Source organism: Phyllobates terribilis, unplaced genomic scaffold (genome assembly GCF_046119375.1).
Source record: "Phyllobates terribilis strain yellow unplaced genomic scaffold, ASM4611937v1 Scaffold_11__3_contigs__length_659146591, whole genome shotgun sequence".
Taxonomy (NCBI): Eukaryota; Metazoa; Chordata; class Amphibia; order Anura; family Dendrobatidae; genus Phyllobates; species Phyllobates terribilis.
Window position 1 is genome coordinate 110,444,236 of NW_027362771.1, and position 18,198 is coordinate 110,462,433.

Consider the following 18,198-nt stretch of genomic DNA (forward strand, 5'->3'; position numbering starts at 1 on the left):
GGACCGGGTCACCGCCACTGTGACTACAATCCCCCCAGCATCTACCGGCCCGGCACCGGGTACCCCACGGCAATTCGCCAATTTATGTGTAACTGGTAACCGCGATAAGGCGTTTCTCGATACCAGGACCCTACTAATGTGTATCCACATTGGTAGGGTCCAGGTATCGAGAAACGCCTTATCGCGGCTACCAGGTACACAAGAATTGGCCAATTTATGCGCTAAGATTTCTCATTTATTTGTATTTTCTATGACAGTAATGTAATTCAATTTTCATATATTTCATGTTCGCATACTTAGCGTTGCAGAGTGCTACTTTATGTGTTAGTTGTATATGGAGATGACTACTCTTAGTAAGCACCTGTTCACACCAGTTTTCTGTTTTGGATGTGCCAGTCAGTCTTTTTTGTTTTCCTTATCAGCAATGACAATGACAGGTAACACCTCTATACACTGCTGATAACACAGGATCCATAAATCACAATAGGTGATGTCAGCTGACCCTTTTCCATGCCCTTTGCACAATCTCATTAGTCATTTCAATATAAAATATGTGGCTATGTACATGTGTTGTTTCCTAAGACAACGGAAAGTTACAGTTTAAAAAAGCCCTAATGGTGTGAAAATTTTATTTTTTTTTCATTTAATACAAAAACCTGATTTAACAATAGGTCATTTTTTGATGACACATTCCCTTTAAGTACATCTCAGATAATGGTCAAACAGAAAAGTATACATTGTACAACAGAGTGTCTCTTGCAGTACTAGATGCACAGATGTAGAATAACTCATTTTTATTTATAAAATAACGTGATGGGTTAACTATATACAAAAAAAATGCAAATACCTGAATTTATAAAATATATTGTACCAAAACCAATCCATTTTTATATATGAGTGAATTCCCTGAGTGAACTTTTATGCAATCACAGCAGCACTTCTTTATATTTACATTTTCTGTATACAACAATATGACAATACAGATAATACAAAGAGTATTCCCTATGTATTCATTTTTATATACATATAATTTCAACAAGAGAAGGTTGGCTGGTGTGTTTTATGTGATTTCTACAGAACCATATAGACAGTATGGAACAATTTCTGTTGTCTTTTGTTCATACAACAATCTATAATATAAGGCGGGATGCGTGTCTCTGTCTGAAGCCTCGATAGACTGCGCATGCGTGACGCACAGTCTTGCTCCAGACAGAAGCAGGCATCCAGCCGTTACAGGTAAGAGGAGGTATGGCGCCGGAGATGGCGGTATGCGTAGGCACTGAACGCACACCGCGATCTCCGGCACCATACTTACATACTTACCTGACCGGGAGGAGCGTTGCCGCGGCGCCTCTCTTCGCCGGAGGCAGGAGCAGGAGTGAGGCGTCGGATCGGTGCGTGCGCACAGCACTATCCGGCGCCATTTTACTAAAGACACATTTACAGTGTGTCTTCAGCAAAATGGCGCCGGACAGCACGGTGCTCCGACGCCACACTCCTCCCCCTGTCTCCGGCAGAATAGGACGCTACAGCGCTGGAGTGCAGAGAAGAAAGGTGAGTATAACTGTTTAGTTTTTTTTTATATGTGTGTACAGTGTGAAAGTGGTGAGGGGACCATGTATATGCCAGGATTGTTAGGTGAGGGGTACCACACATACCAGCATTGGGGGGATGAGGGGTACCACACATACCAGGGTTGGGGGGATGAGGGGTACCACGCATACCAGGATTGGGGGGATGAGGGGTACCACGCATACCAGGATTGGGGGGATGAGGGGTACCACACATACCAGGGTTGGGGGGATGAGGGGTACCACACATACCAGGATTGGGGGGATGAGGGGTACCACACATACCAGGGTTGGGGGGATGAGGGGTACCACACATACCAGGATTGGGGGGATGAGGGGTACCACGCATACCAGGATTGGGGGGATGAGGGGAGCCACGCATACCGGGATCAGGGATGAGGGGAGCCACGCATACCGGGATCGGGTATGAGGGGAGCCGCGCATACCGGGATCGGGGATGAGGGGAGCCACGAATACCGGGATCGGGGATGAGGGGAGCCACGCATACCGGGATAGGGGATGAGGGGAGCCACGCATACCGGGATCGGGGATGATGGGAGCCACGCATACCGGGATCAGGGATGAGGGGAGCCACGCATACCGGGATTGGGGATGAGGGGAGCCACGCATACTGGAATTGGAGATGAGGGGAGCCACGCATACCGGGATTGGGGATGAGGGGAGCCACGCATACCGGGATTGGGGATGAGGGGAGCCACGCATACTGGGATTGGGGATGAGGGGAGCCACGCATACCGGGATTGGGGATGAGGGGAGCCACGCATACCGGGATAGGATGGTGAGGACAGGATGGGGGCAGCAGAAATACCAGGAGGGGGGCAGCACATACCAGCATGGGAGACCATATACCAATAAAAATGCTCGCCACCCGTGCGTAGAACGGGTTCAATAGCTAGTATTATATAAAACCTCAGTAAAATCTCACGAGTTAACACCGTTAACTTTCTCATTTTTTTCTGTGTTATACATTTCCATGTGACTGAAAGCAGGATTGTCCGTCCCTTTATCAGGATATGGATCACTGTCCCGGGTCTTCCAGTTCAGCACTTCAACTTCAACTTTCTCACTCTGCAGAAAAAAATAAAATTATGCATTACATAATAGCATAATCAGCTAAGTCATATGTATCTCATAAATAATACTGCAATATGCTGTGCCCTAAATATCCTAACAAATGCCTGATTGGCTTCTACGGCTTATGGTGCCCATACAAAGTGATTTCCAAAATGAATTTAGAAAACTTTCTCCTACAATACTATATTTATCTCCATTTTTCAGGATTATTATACCATGTATATGACTATATTGGCATACTGTATCTCCCTTATTACAATAAATGTTGCCACACACTACGAACAAAAAAGTATTTTAGTTTACTTACTTCTTTGCCCCAACGGGAAGGAAGCAATACGTGAAGGTAGTCAAAGTCTTGAGCTGTTAATAGGTAATTCCGATTTACACTTTGTTTTAAGCCTCCTGTAAAACAATATAGTATCATAAGATAAGAAGCATTTACCAGCGGATTGAATATTGATCACATTGATTATTGCAGGTCTTCATATTTTTCTAACAGCGTTCACTATAGATTTTATAGGATATCAAAAAGACTTCACTGCGCTAGTTCCATCAAATGTAACACTTCTAGGAAAAGTATGTTGTCATAAATATAAATGTGGTGAATAAAACAGTTTTGGATTGTTTATTTTGATTATCGGACTTTATGATGAAGGGCATTGAAGGGTTATTCCCACTACAGACAATTATGGCATAACTACAGGATATCTTGGACCTCCACCTATCTTGAGAATGTGGTTCTCTGCTGCTTACTCTTTCTCCCATAGACTTATGCTTTGCTTACATAGCACCATTAATTCCACTGCGCTTTACAGACATTATCATCACTGTCCCCATTGGGGCTCACAATCTGAATTCCCTATCAGTATGTCTTTGGAGTGTGGGAGAAACCAGTTCACCTGGAGGAAACCTACGCAAGCACTAGTAGAACATATAAACTCCTTTCGGATGTTGTTCACCATGCTGCCTATTTACTTGAATTGAGAGAGTCACTCACATGCATCTCCCGATCATTTTGTACTCAGTAAATGGGAGGCAAGGTTGCAGGACCCACATTCTTGACATAGGTAGGTATACCATAGGCGAGAACTGCCTCTTTTAGAAATTTTTGACAGATGTCCAGAAGGCATTCATTGACACACTCCACAAGGTCCTAGAGTTCCAATTTTTATTTGGAAATCAAGGTCCCAGAGTCTGGAGGAAGAGTGGAGAGGCACACAATCCAAGCTGCTTGAGGTCTAGTGTGAAGTTTCCACAATCAGTGATGGTTTGGGGAGCCATGTAATCTGCTGGTGTAGGTCCACTGTGTTTTATCAAGACCAAAGTCAGTGCAGCCGTCAACCAGGAAATTTTAGAGCACTTCATGCTTCCCTCAGCCAACAAGCCTTTTGGAGATGGAAATTTCATTCTCAAGCAGGACTTGGCACCTGTCCACACTGCCAAAAGTACCAATACCTGGTTTAAAAACAACAGTATCACTGTGCTTGATTGGCCAGCAGACTCGCCTGACCTTAACCCCATAGAGAATCTATGGGGTATTGTCAAGAAGAAGATGAGCGACACCAGACCCAACAATGCAGACGAGCTGAAGGCTGCTATCAAAGCAACCTGGGCTTCCATAACACCTCAGCAGTGCCACAGGCTAATCGCCTCCATGCCCTGCCGCATTAATGCAGTAATTGATGCAAAAGGAGCCCCGACCAAGTATTGAGTGCATTTACTGAACATACATTTTTAGTAGGCCAACATTTCGGATTTTAAAAACACTTTTTCAAGCTGTTGTTATAAAGTATTCTAATTTTCTGAGATAATGACTTGTGTTTTCATTGGCTGTAAGCCATAATCATCAACATTAACAGAAATAAAGACTTGAAATAGATCACTCTGTTTGTAATGACTCTAAATAATATATGAGTTTCACTTTTTGTATTGAAGAACTGAAATAAATTAACTTTTTGATGATATTCTAATTTAGTGAGATGCACCTGTATTTCTGTCTTCTGGTATGAATGGAAGCAGGGATGCAGATCTGGCCATAGCCTAAAAGTGGTTTCCGCAGAGGTGTCAAACTCAAGGCCAAATTTGGCCCGCCATGTCATTTTATGTGGCCCGCGAGGTCAGGATACAGAAGAACCGGCACTTCACTGGTTGGAGCAGTGTGCGCCTGAGAGCAAAATCTAAAATGGCACCACCACCTCTACTAAGTACTGGCTGCAATACCGAAAATAAAGAATTGTGCCCGGACAATATCCTATTTATAGGATTCCTGACGAAGGAATGGTGAATCGCGCGTCGGGTGTCTGGTTGGTGAGAATCTTTACTAATGATTTTACCCTGCATTTGATGTATTTTGCAATTTATATACTCTTACTATCAGTACCTTTATAAATAATCATGCTTTGCATTTGATGCACTTTGATGCACTGGTGACTGGGTGACTAGCTGTATTGGAGATATTTCCTGCTACTAAAGATATATTATGCTAGCTATTGAACCCGTTCTACGCCCGGGTAGTTAGCATTTTTATTGGTATATTTTCGGCACCATTTTTTTTTAAGACACTGTGTCTGCGAATACGCATATACAGTTTCTTCAATAAAATGGCGCTGGATAGCGTGGTACATGCACGCGCTGACTCCGGTGCCATTTTATTGAAATAATCTACTACAACATCAACATAGCAGTCCGCACGTGCCGGCTAAGGGATAATGGCGATGGGCAGTGCATGCGCACTGCTATGTTGACGTTGTAGTACAATCCTGGTATATGCTCCCCCAACCTGGTATATACTCCCCCAACCTGGTATATGCCCCCCCATCCTGGTCCTGTGTCTTTCTGACTCCGGCCACACTGCGCAGGCGCAGTCTATAGAGGCTTTGGACATAAGGACAGATCTTTATTATACAGTGGGTACGGAAAGTATTCAAACCCCTTTAAATTTTTCACTCTTTGTTTCATTGCAGCCATTTGGTAAATTCTAAAAGGTTAATTTTTTTCTCATTAAAGTACACTCTGCACCCCATCTTGGCTGAAAAAAAAACAGAAATGTAGAAATTTTTGCAAATTTATTAAAAAATAAAAACTGAAATATCACATGGTCATAAGTATTCCGACCCTTTGTTCAGTATTGAGTAGAAGTACCCTTTTGAACTAGAACAGCCATGAGTCTTCTTGGGAATGATGCAACAAGTTTTTCACACCTGGATTTGGGGATCCTCTGCCATTCTTCCTTGCAGATCCTCTCCAGTTCCGTCAGGTTGGATGGTGAACGTTGGTGGACAGCCATTTTCAGGTCTCTCCAGAGATGCTCAATTGGGTTTAGGTAAGGGCTCTGGCTGGGCCAGTCAAGAATGGTCACAGAGTTGTTCTGAAGCCACTCCTTTGTTATTTTAGCTGTGTAGTTAGGGCCATTGTCTTGTTGGAAGGTGAACCTTCAGCCAAGTCTGAGGTCCAGAGCACTCTGGAAGAGGTTTTCATCCAGGATATCTCTGTACTTGGTTGCATTCATGTTTCCTTCAATTGCAACCAGTCATCCTGTCCCTGCAGCTGAAAAACACCCCCATACCATGATGCTGCCACCACCATGTTTCACTGTTGGGATTGTATTGGGCAGGTGATGAGCAGTGCCTGGTTTTCTCCACACATACCGCTTTGAATTATCACCAAAAAGTTCTATCTTCATCTCATCAGATCAGAGAATCTTATTTCTCATATTCTGGGAGTCCTTCATGTGTTTTTGAGAAAACTCTATGCAGGTTTTCATATGTCTTGCACTGAGGAGAGGCTTCCATCGGGCCACTCTGCCATAAAGGCCTGACTGGAAGAGGGCTGCAGTGATAGTTGACTTTGTGGAATTTTCTCCCATCTCCCTACTGCATCTCTGGAGCTCAGCCACAGTGATCTTGGGGTTCTTATTTACCTCTCTCACCAAGGCTCTTCTCCCATGATTGCTCAGTTTGGCTGGACGGCCAGGTCTAGGAAGACTTCTGGTGGTCTCAAACTTCTTCCATTTAAGGATTATGGAGGCCACTATGCTTCTAGGAACCTTGAGTAATGCAGAAATTCTTTTCTTGGCCAGATCTGTGCCTTACCACAATTTTGTCTCTGAGAGTTTTGGGCAGTTCCTTTGAGCTAATGATTCTCATTTGGTCTGACATGCACTGTGAGCAGTGAGGTCTTATATAGACAGGTGTGTGCCTTTCCAAATCAAGTCCTATCAGTTTTATTAAACACAGCCGGACTCCAATGAAGGAGTAGAACCATCTCAAGGAGGATCACAAGGAAATGGACAGCATGTGACTTAAATATGAGTGTCTGACCAAAGGGTCTGAATACTTATGACCATGTGATATTTCAGTTTTTCTTTTTTAATGAATTTGCAAAAATGTCTACATTTCAGTCAAGATGGGGCGCAGAGTGTACTTTAATGAGAAAAAAAAAGAACTTTTTAGAATTTACCAAATGGCTGCACTGAAACAGTGAAAAATTTAAAGGGGTCTGAATACTTTTCGTACCCACTGTATCTATATTATAGATACATTTGCTTTGTCACCCTCTAACCATGTGTCTTCAGACTATCATGGTATGTGCATACGGTCAAGAGCCGCCTGCAGCCCCGACACTGCGGAATAGCCGTGCGGCTTCCACTCATTATGCAAATGAGCAGCGCAATTTTTTTTTTCATCTGTAGACTTTCCTCGTATATGTTTAGTCTATGGGGAAAGTCTACTAGCAGAGCCGCAAGAGAAATTGACATGCTGCGGGTCTGAAAGACGGGCCACATCTCAGTTTCCGTGGGTGTGCTGCAGGTGCCCAGATATGCATAGTGGACATGGGATTTCTAGAAATCCCATCCACTATGCTGTAACATCTGGATGCTGCGGGTTTGATGCTGCATAACACACAGCTTCAAACCCGCAGCGGTTCTTCACAGTGTGCACATACCCTCATGGTCCCCACAATTTAAATACGATACTCGCCACCGGGCTGTCTGTTTGTGTGTCTGTAATTTTTGGGGATTTTTCATGTGTTTTTATATTTAATAAAATTATCTATTTTTTAAATCATGTCATAACTATTGTCCTGGCACAATTTTTTCTTTTTCGGTATTGCTATGGCTGCTAGTGCCGTGTGGGACACGTTACCCCTACCTGGATTTACAAGTCTTTGATGTTTAAGTACTGGCTGTGTTCTACGTTGACACAGCAGATGCTTAGCAGAGGGGGAGGAGCTAGAATAGGGAGCTGTTGCCATCTTGGTACGCAGTCAACCAGCACAAAAAGTGAATGCTGTCAGCCATCACAAAAAGTTAATGCAGTCAGCGAGCAAAAAAAGTGAATGCAGTAAATGCAGTCATCTAGTGCAAAAAGTGAATGCAGTAAATGCAGTTAGCCAGCGAAAAAAAGAAACACAGTCTGCCAGCACAAAATGTAAATGCAGTCAACCAGCACAAAAATGTGAAAGCAGTCAGCCAGCACAAAACATGAACGCAGTCAGCCTGCACAAAAAATGAACGCAGTCAGCCTGCACAAAAAATGAACGCAGTCAGCACAAAAGTGAATGGAGTCAGTGTGGTGCCCCTGCTGTGCATAGGTGCCACAGAACACAGAAGGGTGCATGGCTGGATTTCTCCACAAGAGGCCCTCACTACATTCACACACCTCCACTTTCCACCTCATACCAGCAGAGGGAGCCCGGATAGGGATTTATAAAGGGAAGGTGGAGCCAGGCAGCTCAGTTAAGTTTGCAGTGTGCTGAGTGTGAGTAGCACACAGGCTGCTGTGTGAGGCAAGCTAGGCCTCCAGCAGACCTGAAGCCTAGAGAGGGCCCTGAGCGTGGTCGACGGCGAGGAGAAAAGGAGAGTGAATCCAAGGGGGCAGAGGAGCTCAGTAAGCTCACCCCGTTATATTTACCGGACACCGTGATCTTTATGACCAGTAGGAACAACCGGAATCCCTGGAGAACTACAAGTCCCAGGTTAACCAACTGCTGACCACAGCAACAGGGTTAGGTACCACTAAGGCTCCAGCGACCAGGAATAGTGGGAACCAGGAGAAAACCCTACCGCCAGGTCAGTAGGTACAAGAAGAAAGCAGGACACATAAGCTAGGCCCAGTTGCAGGCTGGCCAGGAGCACACACAGTGACAGACATGGAACAGGAGGCCTTATACCCGCTCACTGGGGAGAAGTCTAAAAGTGTGCCCTTCACCTAGAGTACCCTGGACTGTATCTAACAGCTGTACCAGTAAAGGTAACGAAGCAAAACCCCCTGTCTCAGTCCGTTACTCCGGCTGCGCCATTGTTCCCTACCTGCACCACAACGCCCAGCGCACCCACCATTCATCTACCTATACTGCCCTGAGGCCTGCTCTGCCTGTGGGGAGCTGTACCATCTTTAGCTGCCTTGTCACCTGCCTCAGAGGACTGCTGAAGCTCTGGTGACCTTCACCAGACACCACAGGTGGCGTCACGAAATATCTGAACATTTGTTAATAAATCGCTACCCCTTTTTAGCACTGTCCACACTGGGCCAGCCACCGTGATATATACATACTGCGCCGGACACTAAGGCCCCCTGGGGGCGAGACATCAGCAATCACAAAAATTGAATACAGTGAAAGTAGTCAGCCAGCAGAAAATGTGAACACAGTCAGCCAGCACAAAAAGTGAACACAGTGAATGCAGTCAGCCAGCACAAACATTGAACACAGTCAGCCAGCACAAAAAGTGAATTCAGTCAGTCTCCACAGAGTGTGAATGTAGTCAGTCAGCACAAAGTGTGAGCACAGTCAGCCAGCAGAAAAAGTGAAGACAGTCAGCAAGCACAAAATGTGAACGCACTCAGCAAACACAAAAAGTGAACACAGTCAGCCAGCACTTTTTTTTGTTCCATTTTTTAATCAGAGCAAATGCAGCCAGGTCTGGCACAGCTCTTTTGGTCCGAATAACCAAGGACAACTCTCTTTGCCCTACTACCCAGGAAAAGGACTGTTAGCCCTACTACCCAGGAACAGCTCTCTTAGCCCTACTACCCAGGGACAGCTCTGTTAGTCCTACTACCCAGGAATAGCTCTCTTAGCCCTACTACCAAGGGACATCAGTCTTAACCCTTCTACCCATGGACAGCGCTCTTGGCCCTTCTACATAGAGACAGCTCTCTTATACTTCTATTTAACATGTTAAAGGAGTTTATCTGGTGACACATTCCCTAACAGATGAAAAATACATTATTTAACATGTTATATTTACAATATAAAGTTATATATATTTGCAGTTATTATCTCAAGTGCAGAAGATGGCACAGCTGAAGACAACAATAAAAGCATTTTTGGTTTTGCGTTAAATCTGTAAACTGTGCAAGCCATTTTGAAGAATTTGTTGTAAAAAAACAACAGCAAATAACTCAAGACAAAGAAAAACAGTGATGTCAATAAATCGCAAATGATGAATCAGAGCCTTAATTTTTTCCATTTCTACTTTAGCATATTATATTATATATTTATAAAAATATTAACAAATCTTGCTTACCAGATAATAGGCTGACGATTACTCCAACAATAACAGCTATGATTGTACCAATAGTACTAAAGTACAGATAGGACATTGAGTACCAATTATCGGCCAGTGCTGGTCTGGGAAATAAATGGAAACATATGTAAAAACTGGATATTCATATCTAGCAAGATATAATAGTTATCTACAGGTAATAGGAATCATGTTTATTTAAAGAAGACCTGTCAAACGTGGACAGCTTTTGCTCCTATTTATTTCCTGTAGTTCATATCTCTAGAACAATATGGTGGATTTAAAAAAACAAAAATATTCAGGAGAGCACAGTTCTAAAATAAGAGCAAAAAATGGCCACTTTTGACCATGTGACAAGTCTTCTTTAAGGTTTTATTAATCATTTTTCTTACCAGTGAGAAAAACATAGTAACCCCCAACAGCATTAGGGAACACCTTTGTTCAGTACAGTAGAGATTAGTAAAATATTAAAACATTAGTATATGGCTAGCATTCCTCATTTTGGGCAAAAGACCAAAGACTTGGAAAAAACTAGATGGCTACTTCCTTCATTTATTTGTTTATTGCTGATGTCCAAATATGTCATAATGTAAAAGTCATGAGCTATGGCACGCGTTCTTGATAGTCATGATGAGAAACAAATGTCAGAAAGAAAATTCTAGAATAGATTTATCAGATTTAATCTGGCGGCAAAAACTACTTATGACTTAGCCTGTAAGTAAAGAAGTTACTGAGATATTATGTCAGGATAACTAATATCTTAGACAGCGTATTATACTTCTTTAGAGTCTCAATTCTAGGGTCAATTATTTAGCATACAGTGGGTGAAATAAGTATTGAACATGTCATCGATTTTCTAAGCAAATATATTTCTAAAAGTGAAATTGAAATGAAATTCTTACCAGATGTCGGTAACAACCAATCCTATCCACAAAGGGAAAGAAATCAACCATAGATGTCCATAAATTAAGTTATGTGTAATAATGATAAATTACACAGGGAAAAAGTATTGTATACATGAAGAAAGAGAGGTGCAAAAAGCCATGGAAAGTCATGATTCCAGCTGAAATCTATCAGTAATTCGAAAGCAATCCTGCCAATTAGTAAAAAATAATATCCACTGGTTCAACTGATGGCTTATAAAAGGTCTCTCATTACCAAGGTGACACACAAGAAACATCTCAAGATGGGTAAAATCAATAAGCTGTCTCAAGACCTTAACAACCTTATTGTTGCAAAACATAATGATGGCATAGGTTTCAGAAGAATTTTTAAACTAATGATAGTTCCAGTAAGCACTGTTGGGGCCATAATCCGGAAGTGGAAAAAACATAATTTCACCAGAAATCGACCACGACCAGGTGTTCCCTGCAAGATTTCAGACAGAGGAGTGAAAATAATTATCAAAAGAGTTGTCCAAGAGGGAAGGACCACCTGTGTAGAGCTATAAAAAGACCTGGAATCAGCAGGTACAATTGTTTCAACTAAAACTATAAGCAATGTACTCAACCTACATGGCTTGTATGCACGCTCACCAAGCAAGACTAGTTGCTGAACAAAAAGCATATTCAAGAGCGTTTAAAGTTTGCTTAACAACATATAGACAAATCTGTGAAATATTGGGACAATATAGTCTGGTCAGATGAGACCAAAATTAAACTCTTTGGATGTCATACTACACACCATTTTTGGAGACCAAAAGGCACTACATATCACCCAAAAAACATCATACCAATAGTGAAGTTTGGAGATGGGAACATCATGGTGTGGGGCTGTTTTTTAAGCATACAGCACTGGCAAACGTCATATGATTAAAGAAAGGATGAACATACCGAGACATTCTCAAAAAAAATTTGGGGCCATCTACCAGGATGGTGAACATGAAACGAGGGTGGACATTTCAACAAGACAATGATCCCAAACACACAACCAAGGAAACTCTCAATTGCTTTCAGAGAAAGAAAATAAAGCTGGTATAATGGCCCAGCCAATAACCTGATATGAATCCAATGGAAAATTTATGGTAGTAACTAAAACTCAGAGTTCATATATGAAGCCCACAGAACCTTCAGGATTTGAAGAGTGTTTGTGTGGAAAAATGGGACAAAATCACACGTGAGCAATGCATGCGACTAGTTTCTTCACACAGGAGGCATCTTGAAGCTGTCATCACCAACAAAGGCTTTTGTATGAAGTAGTAATAAAATTTCAGTAAGCGTGTTCAATACTTTTTCCTGTGTCATTTCTCATTATTACACAAAACTTAATTTATCAACATCTATGGTTTGATTTCTTTGCCTGTGTGGATTAGATGGGTTGTTACCGACATCTTGTGAAAATTTCATGTCAATAGCAACTTTAGAAATATATTTACTTAGAAAATTGGTGACGTGTTCAATACTTATTTCACCCACTGTAAATCCACGATTTATCCTAATGCTATCCATTTCTGTAATTGTCTAAACATTATTTTAAAACATGTTAATTTCATTAACATTTATGTCATACAGTGCCAGATACGTCACATACCTCTCACCAACATCCCCCATCAAGTCTGTCACTGTGGGCAGTGCTGTTGTTAATGTCCAGTTGGTATCAATGGTGCTAAAATTACAGCCTTCTATAGACAAGGGTTTAGGCAAAGACCTTATAGGAAGAGGAGGGTAAATCTGAGCTCCAATCCCAACCCACAATGAAACTGTGAATCCAACCAGGAGACCAACTATTGCACCCTGCAATACAAAACAAGATTGGATTTAATGGGTGCTTTGCCACATCTGATGAAGATTAAATAAAAATATCAGAAAATGCTGTGCATTGTAAAAGTATTTGGCCCCCTTGAACTTTCTACCTTTTGCCACATTTCTGGCTTCAAACTTAAAGATATAAAATTCAAATTTTTTTGGGAAGAATCAACAGCAAGTGGGACACAATCGTGAAGTGGAACGAAATTTATTGGATATTTTAAACTTTTTTAACAAATTAAAAACTGAAAAGTGGGGCGTGCAATATTATTCGGCCCCCTTGAGTTAATACTTTGTAGAGCCACCTTTTGCTGTGATTACAGCTGCAAGTCGCTTGGGGTATGTCTCTATCAGTTTTGCACATCGAGAGGCTGAAATTCTTGCCCATTCTTCCTTGCAAAACAGCTCGAGCTCATTGAGGTTGGATGGAGAGCGTTTGTGAACAGCAGTTTTTAGCTCTTTCCACAGATTCTCGATTGGATTCAGGTCTGGACTTTGACTTGGCCATTCTAACACCTGTATACGTTTATTTTTGAACCATTCCATTGTAGATTTTGCTTTATGTTTGGGCTCATTGTCTTGTTGGAAGATAAATCTCCGTCCCAGTCTCAGGTCTTCTGCAGATTCCAACAGGTTTTCTTCCAGAATGGTCCTATATTTGGCTCCGTCCATCTTCCCATCAATTTTAACCATCTTCACTGTCCCTGCTGAAGAAAAGCAGGCCCAAACCATGATGCTGCCACCACCATGTTTGACAGTGGGGATGATGTTTTGAGGGTGATGAGCTGTGTTGCTTTTACGCCAAACATATCGTTTTGCATTGTGGCCAAAAAGTTTGATTTTGGTTTCATCTGACCAGAGCACCTTATTCCACATGTTTGGTATGTCTCCCAGGTGGCTTGTGGCAAACTTCAAACAAGACTTTTTATGGATATCTTTGAGAAATGGCTTTCTTCTTGCCGCTCTTCCATAAAGGCCAGATTTGTGCAGTGTACGACTGATTGTTGTCCTATGGACAGACTCTCCCACCTCAGCTGTAGATCTCTGCAGTTCATCCATAGTGATCATGGGCCTTTTGGCTGCATCTCTGATCAGTCTTCTCCTTGTTCGAGATGAAAGTTTAGAGGGACGGCCGGGTCTTGGTAGATTTTTAGTGGTCTGATACACCTTCCATTTCAATATGATCGCTTGCACAGTGCTCCTTGAGATATTTAAAACTTGGGAAATCTTTTTGTATCCAAATCCGGCTTTAAACTTCGCCACAACAGTATCTCAGACCTGCCTGGTGTGTTCCTTGGTCTTCATGATGCTCTCTGCACTTGAAACAGAACCCTGAGACTATCACAGAGCAGGTGCATTTATACGGAGACTTGATTACACACAGGTGGATTCTATTTATTATTACCAGTCATTTAGGACAACATTGGATCATTCAGAGATCCTCACTGAACTTTTGGAGTGAGTTTGCTGCACTGAAAGTAAAGGGGCCAAATAATATAGCACGCCCCACTTTTCAGTTTTTAATTTGTCAAAAACGTTTAAAATATCCAATAAATTTCGCTCCACTTCACGATTGTGTCCCACATGTTGTTGATTCTTCCCCAAAAAATTAGAATTTTATATCTTTATGTTTGAGCCAGAAATGTGGCAAAAGGTACAAAAGTTCAAGGGGGCCAAATACTTTCACAATGCACTGTATGTACAGTACAGACCAAAAGTTTGGACACACCTTCTCATTTGAAGATTTTTCGGTATTTTCATGACTTTGAAAATTGCACATTCACACTGAAGGCATCAAAACTATGAATTAACACATGTGGAATTATATACTTAACAAAAAAGTGTGAAACAACTGAAAATATGTCTTATATTCTAGGTTCTTCAAAGTAGCCACCTTTTGCTTTGATGACTGCTTTGCACACTATTGGTATTCTCTTGATGAGCTTCAAGAGGTAGTCACCAGAAATGGTTTTCACTTCACAGGTGTGCCCTGTCAGGTTTAATAAGTGGGATTTCTTGCCTTATAAATGGGTTTGGGACCATCAGTTGTGTTGCGCAGAAGTCAGGTGGATACACAGCTGATAGTCCTACTGAATAGACTGTTAGAATTTGTATTATGGCAAGAAAAAAGCAGCTAAGTAAAGAAAAACGAGTGGCCATCATTACTTTAAGAAATGAAGGTCAGTCAGTGCGAAAAATTGGGAAAACTTTGAAAGTGTCCCCAAGTGCAGTTGCAAAAACGATCAAGCGCTACAAAGAAACTGGCTCACATGAGGACCGCCCCAGAAAAGGAAGACCATGAGTCACCTCTGCTTCTGAGGATAAGTTTATCCGAGTCAGACTCAGAAATCGCAGGTTAAGAGCAGCTCAGATTAGAGACCAGGTCAATGCCACACAGAGTTCTAGCAGCAGACACATCTCTTCAACAACTGTTAAGAGGAGACTTTGTGCAGCAGGCCTTCATGGTAAAATAGCTGCTAGGAAACCACTGCTAAGGACAGGCAACAAGCAGAAGAGACTGGTTTGGGCTAAAGAACACAAGAAATGGACATTAGACCAGTGGAAATCTGTGCTTTGGTCTGATGAGTCCAAATTTGAGATCTTTGGTTCCAACCACCTTGTCTTTGTGCGACGCAGAAAAGGTGAACGGATGGATTCTATATGCCTGGTTCCCACCGTGAAGCATGGAGGAGGAGGTGTGATGGTGTGTGGGTGCTTTGCTGGTGACACTGTTGGGGATTTATTCAAAATTGAAGGCATACTGAACTAACATGCCTACCACAGCATCATGCAGTGGCATGCTATTCCATCCGGTTTGCGTTTCGTTGGACCATCATTTATTTTTCAACAGGACAATGACCCCAAACACACCTCCAGGCTGTGTAAGGGCTATTTGACCAAGAAGGAGAGTGATGGGGTGCTACGCCAGATGACCTGGCCTCCACAGTCACCAGACCTGAACCCAATCGAGATGGTTTGGGGTGAGCTGGACCGCAGAGTGAAGGCAAAAGGGCCAACAAGTGCTAAGCATCTCTGAGAACTCCTTCAAGATTGTTGGAAGACCATTTTCGGTGACTACCTCTTGAAGCTCATCAAGAGAATGCCAAGAGTGTGCAAAGCAGTCATCAAAGCAAAAGGTGGCTACTTTGAAGAACCTAGAATATAAGACATATTTTCAGTTGTTTCACACTTTTTTGTTAAGTATATAATTCCACATGTGTTAATTCATAGTTTTGATGCCTTCAGTGTGAATGTACAATTTTCATAGTCATGAAAATACAGAAAAATCTTTAAATGAGAAGGTGTGTCCAAACTTTTGTTCTGTACTGTATATTGGAGGGAGTATGGTAAGGAGATTGCAATAGCAAGCACCAGGACATAACAATGATACAAAATATGAAAAAAAACTAGTTGGCATGCTTTTTTCTGTCTGTTTCACTCAAATTGGCCTTGTCTAGGAGCAAGAAGGTTGCTGAACAACTGAGATATTATATAAGTTTATCGAAAAAGAATATATCACGAAAATCTTTTGTGATCAATATGATAGGTACTTACTAACGAGTTTACAAAGGGAAAGAGGATTCCTAAAGAAAACAGCCCCAGCAATGGACCTCCAACCATGCCAAAAATAGAGAGCGCTGCCTGTACAAAATATAGACATAAGTTTAATTGACGAAGGACACCCAATGTTTTATCATCAATACAAATGTTACACGCACGCTGCTAGGTTCAGATAGGGACGAGACAGGTTACATGAATTTTTGGGAATCCTGGGGAAACCGTTACTCAGGGAGCACATAGACCATATGCTGCAGCTTCTCTCAGGCACACAGGGGTATTGACCCTAAGGCACAGACACATAGGTTGTTTCACTTGCTGACCAGACACACTTGACAAGAGTCCTCATAAACGGTAGAACAGTAGCATGTAATAAGAAGCCGCACAGCCAGTGCAAGTTAAGTCTTATGAGCAACAGGCTCCAGTGACAAACAGGACAGTTTCCTTAGCAGCACAGCAGTTCACAATCTTCCCAGTAGTACAGGACAGCACAGTTCTAATGCAAAGGCACATTAATGAACACAGCATTCTTTACAGCACAGTGAGATGGAGAAGGGGGGAGGGTTTGCTGAGGGAGATGATCCCTGTGACACCATTTCTTCCAGTCCTTATCTTTCTGCTTGACAATACTCTGCACTGATAGTTCAGGAACTCTACCTGACCTGTGCTTAGCTTCATTCCTGTCTTGAATCTTTTTCACTTGCAGGGGCACTTCTGTCAGATGCAGAACACACACAACACCTTTCTCTTGGGCTCCATCCAGACAGTAAACAACTTCCCCACAATCCCCCTGGGGCTCTGCTAAAACACTCCCCTTCTCCTGTGACTGTGTTAACCCCTCTAGTTGCTGGATGCTTCTGTAGCACAACACTTCCTGTCTCCTGTGCTTGTGTTACTTCTAATAGTAGCTGAATGCTTTTAAAGCAACAGCACTACTTCTGCATGTCACACTCTGCAACAGCACTACTCCTGCATGTCACATAAAGCTACAGTGTCTTGTTCCATGGTTCATAATGACTATTATATTCATATAATGTCAAAATTATACAAAGACACTACTTTCTATACTATGTTTTATGTAACTTGTCATTTTAGATTTCGTAGTTACAAGCCAACTTACACGGAAAACCAAGTATCAGTTTTTTGTAGAAGAATAGACATAGTGATTAGTGATGAGCGAGCATGCTTGCCACTGCTCGGTACTCGCCCGAGCATCTCAGTACTCGAGACGCTCGGAGCTCGCCGAGTACTTGCGCGATGCTCGGGCGGGAGCTCGGGTCCCAGTCCTGCATGTTTGGCGCTATTTAAAGCACCAATCATGCAGGGATTGTCTGCCACTCACTGTAATGTCACAGCCATGGTGGTTGTGGCATTACAGTGATTGCCCAAATCGATGGGAACAGTGCTCACAGTGAAACATGAAAAGCCGACAATTCAGCAGTGGCATACCCGACAATTTAGAACAGAAAGAATAGAACATCATCACACATAGATTAGATAGATAGAAACATGTCAGTCACATATATAATAAGTACAGTGACATTGTTGGTTACTGTACTTGTTATTTAGTGTTAAAATAAAGGATTTATTAAAAAAAAAATAATAGTGTTTTCATGCACCCGTCTCTTTAAAAAAGCCGGCCGGCAATTCATCAGCGGCAGACATCGGTACCCGACAATTTAGAACAGAAAGAATAGAGCATCAC

General features: G+C 42.3%; 1 protein-coding gene across 2 annotated transcripts in view; it reads right to left on the reverse strand.

Moving 5' to 3' along the window:
- Positions 1 to 640: 640 nt before the first annotated feature.
- LOC141165683 (sodium-coupled monocarboxylate transporter 1) overlaps positions 641 to 18,198 on the reverse strand; it is a 53,644-nt gene continuing 36,086 nt past the window's right edge. The window contains exons 10-14 of one of the 2 annotated variants that reach the window (XM_073651469.1): positions 16,491 to 16,577; positions 12,721 to 12,923; positions 10,195 to 10,298; positions 2,974 to 3,068; positions 641 to 2,660 (exon numbers count right to left, since the gene is read on the reverse strand). In XM_073651469.1, the coding sequence (XP_073507570.1) occupies positions 2,514 to 2,660; positions 2,974 to 3,068; positions 10,195 to 10,298; positions 12,721 to 12,923; positions 16,491 to 16,577 (636 nt within the window). In that variant the 3' untranslated portion in view covers positions 641 to 2,513. The remainder of the gene's footprint in view (positions 2,661 to 2,973; positions 3,069 to 10,194; positions 10,299 to 12,720; positions 12,924 to 16,490; positions 16,578 to 18,198) is intronic. The other variant, XM_073651468.1, reaches the window with a different exon arrangement.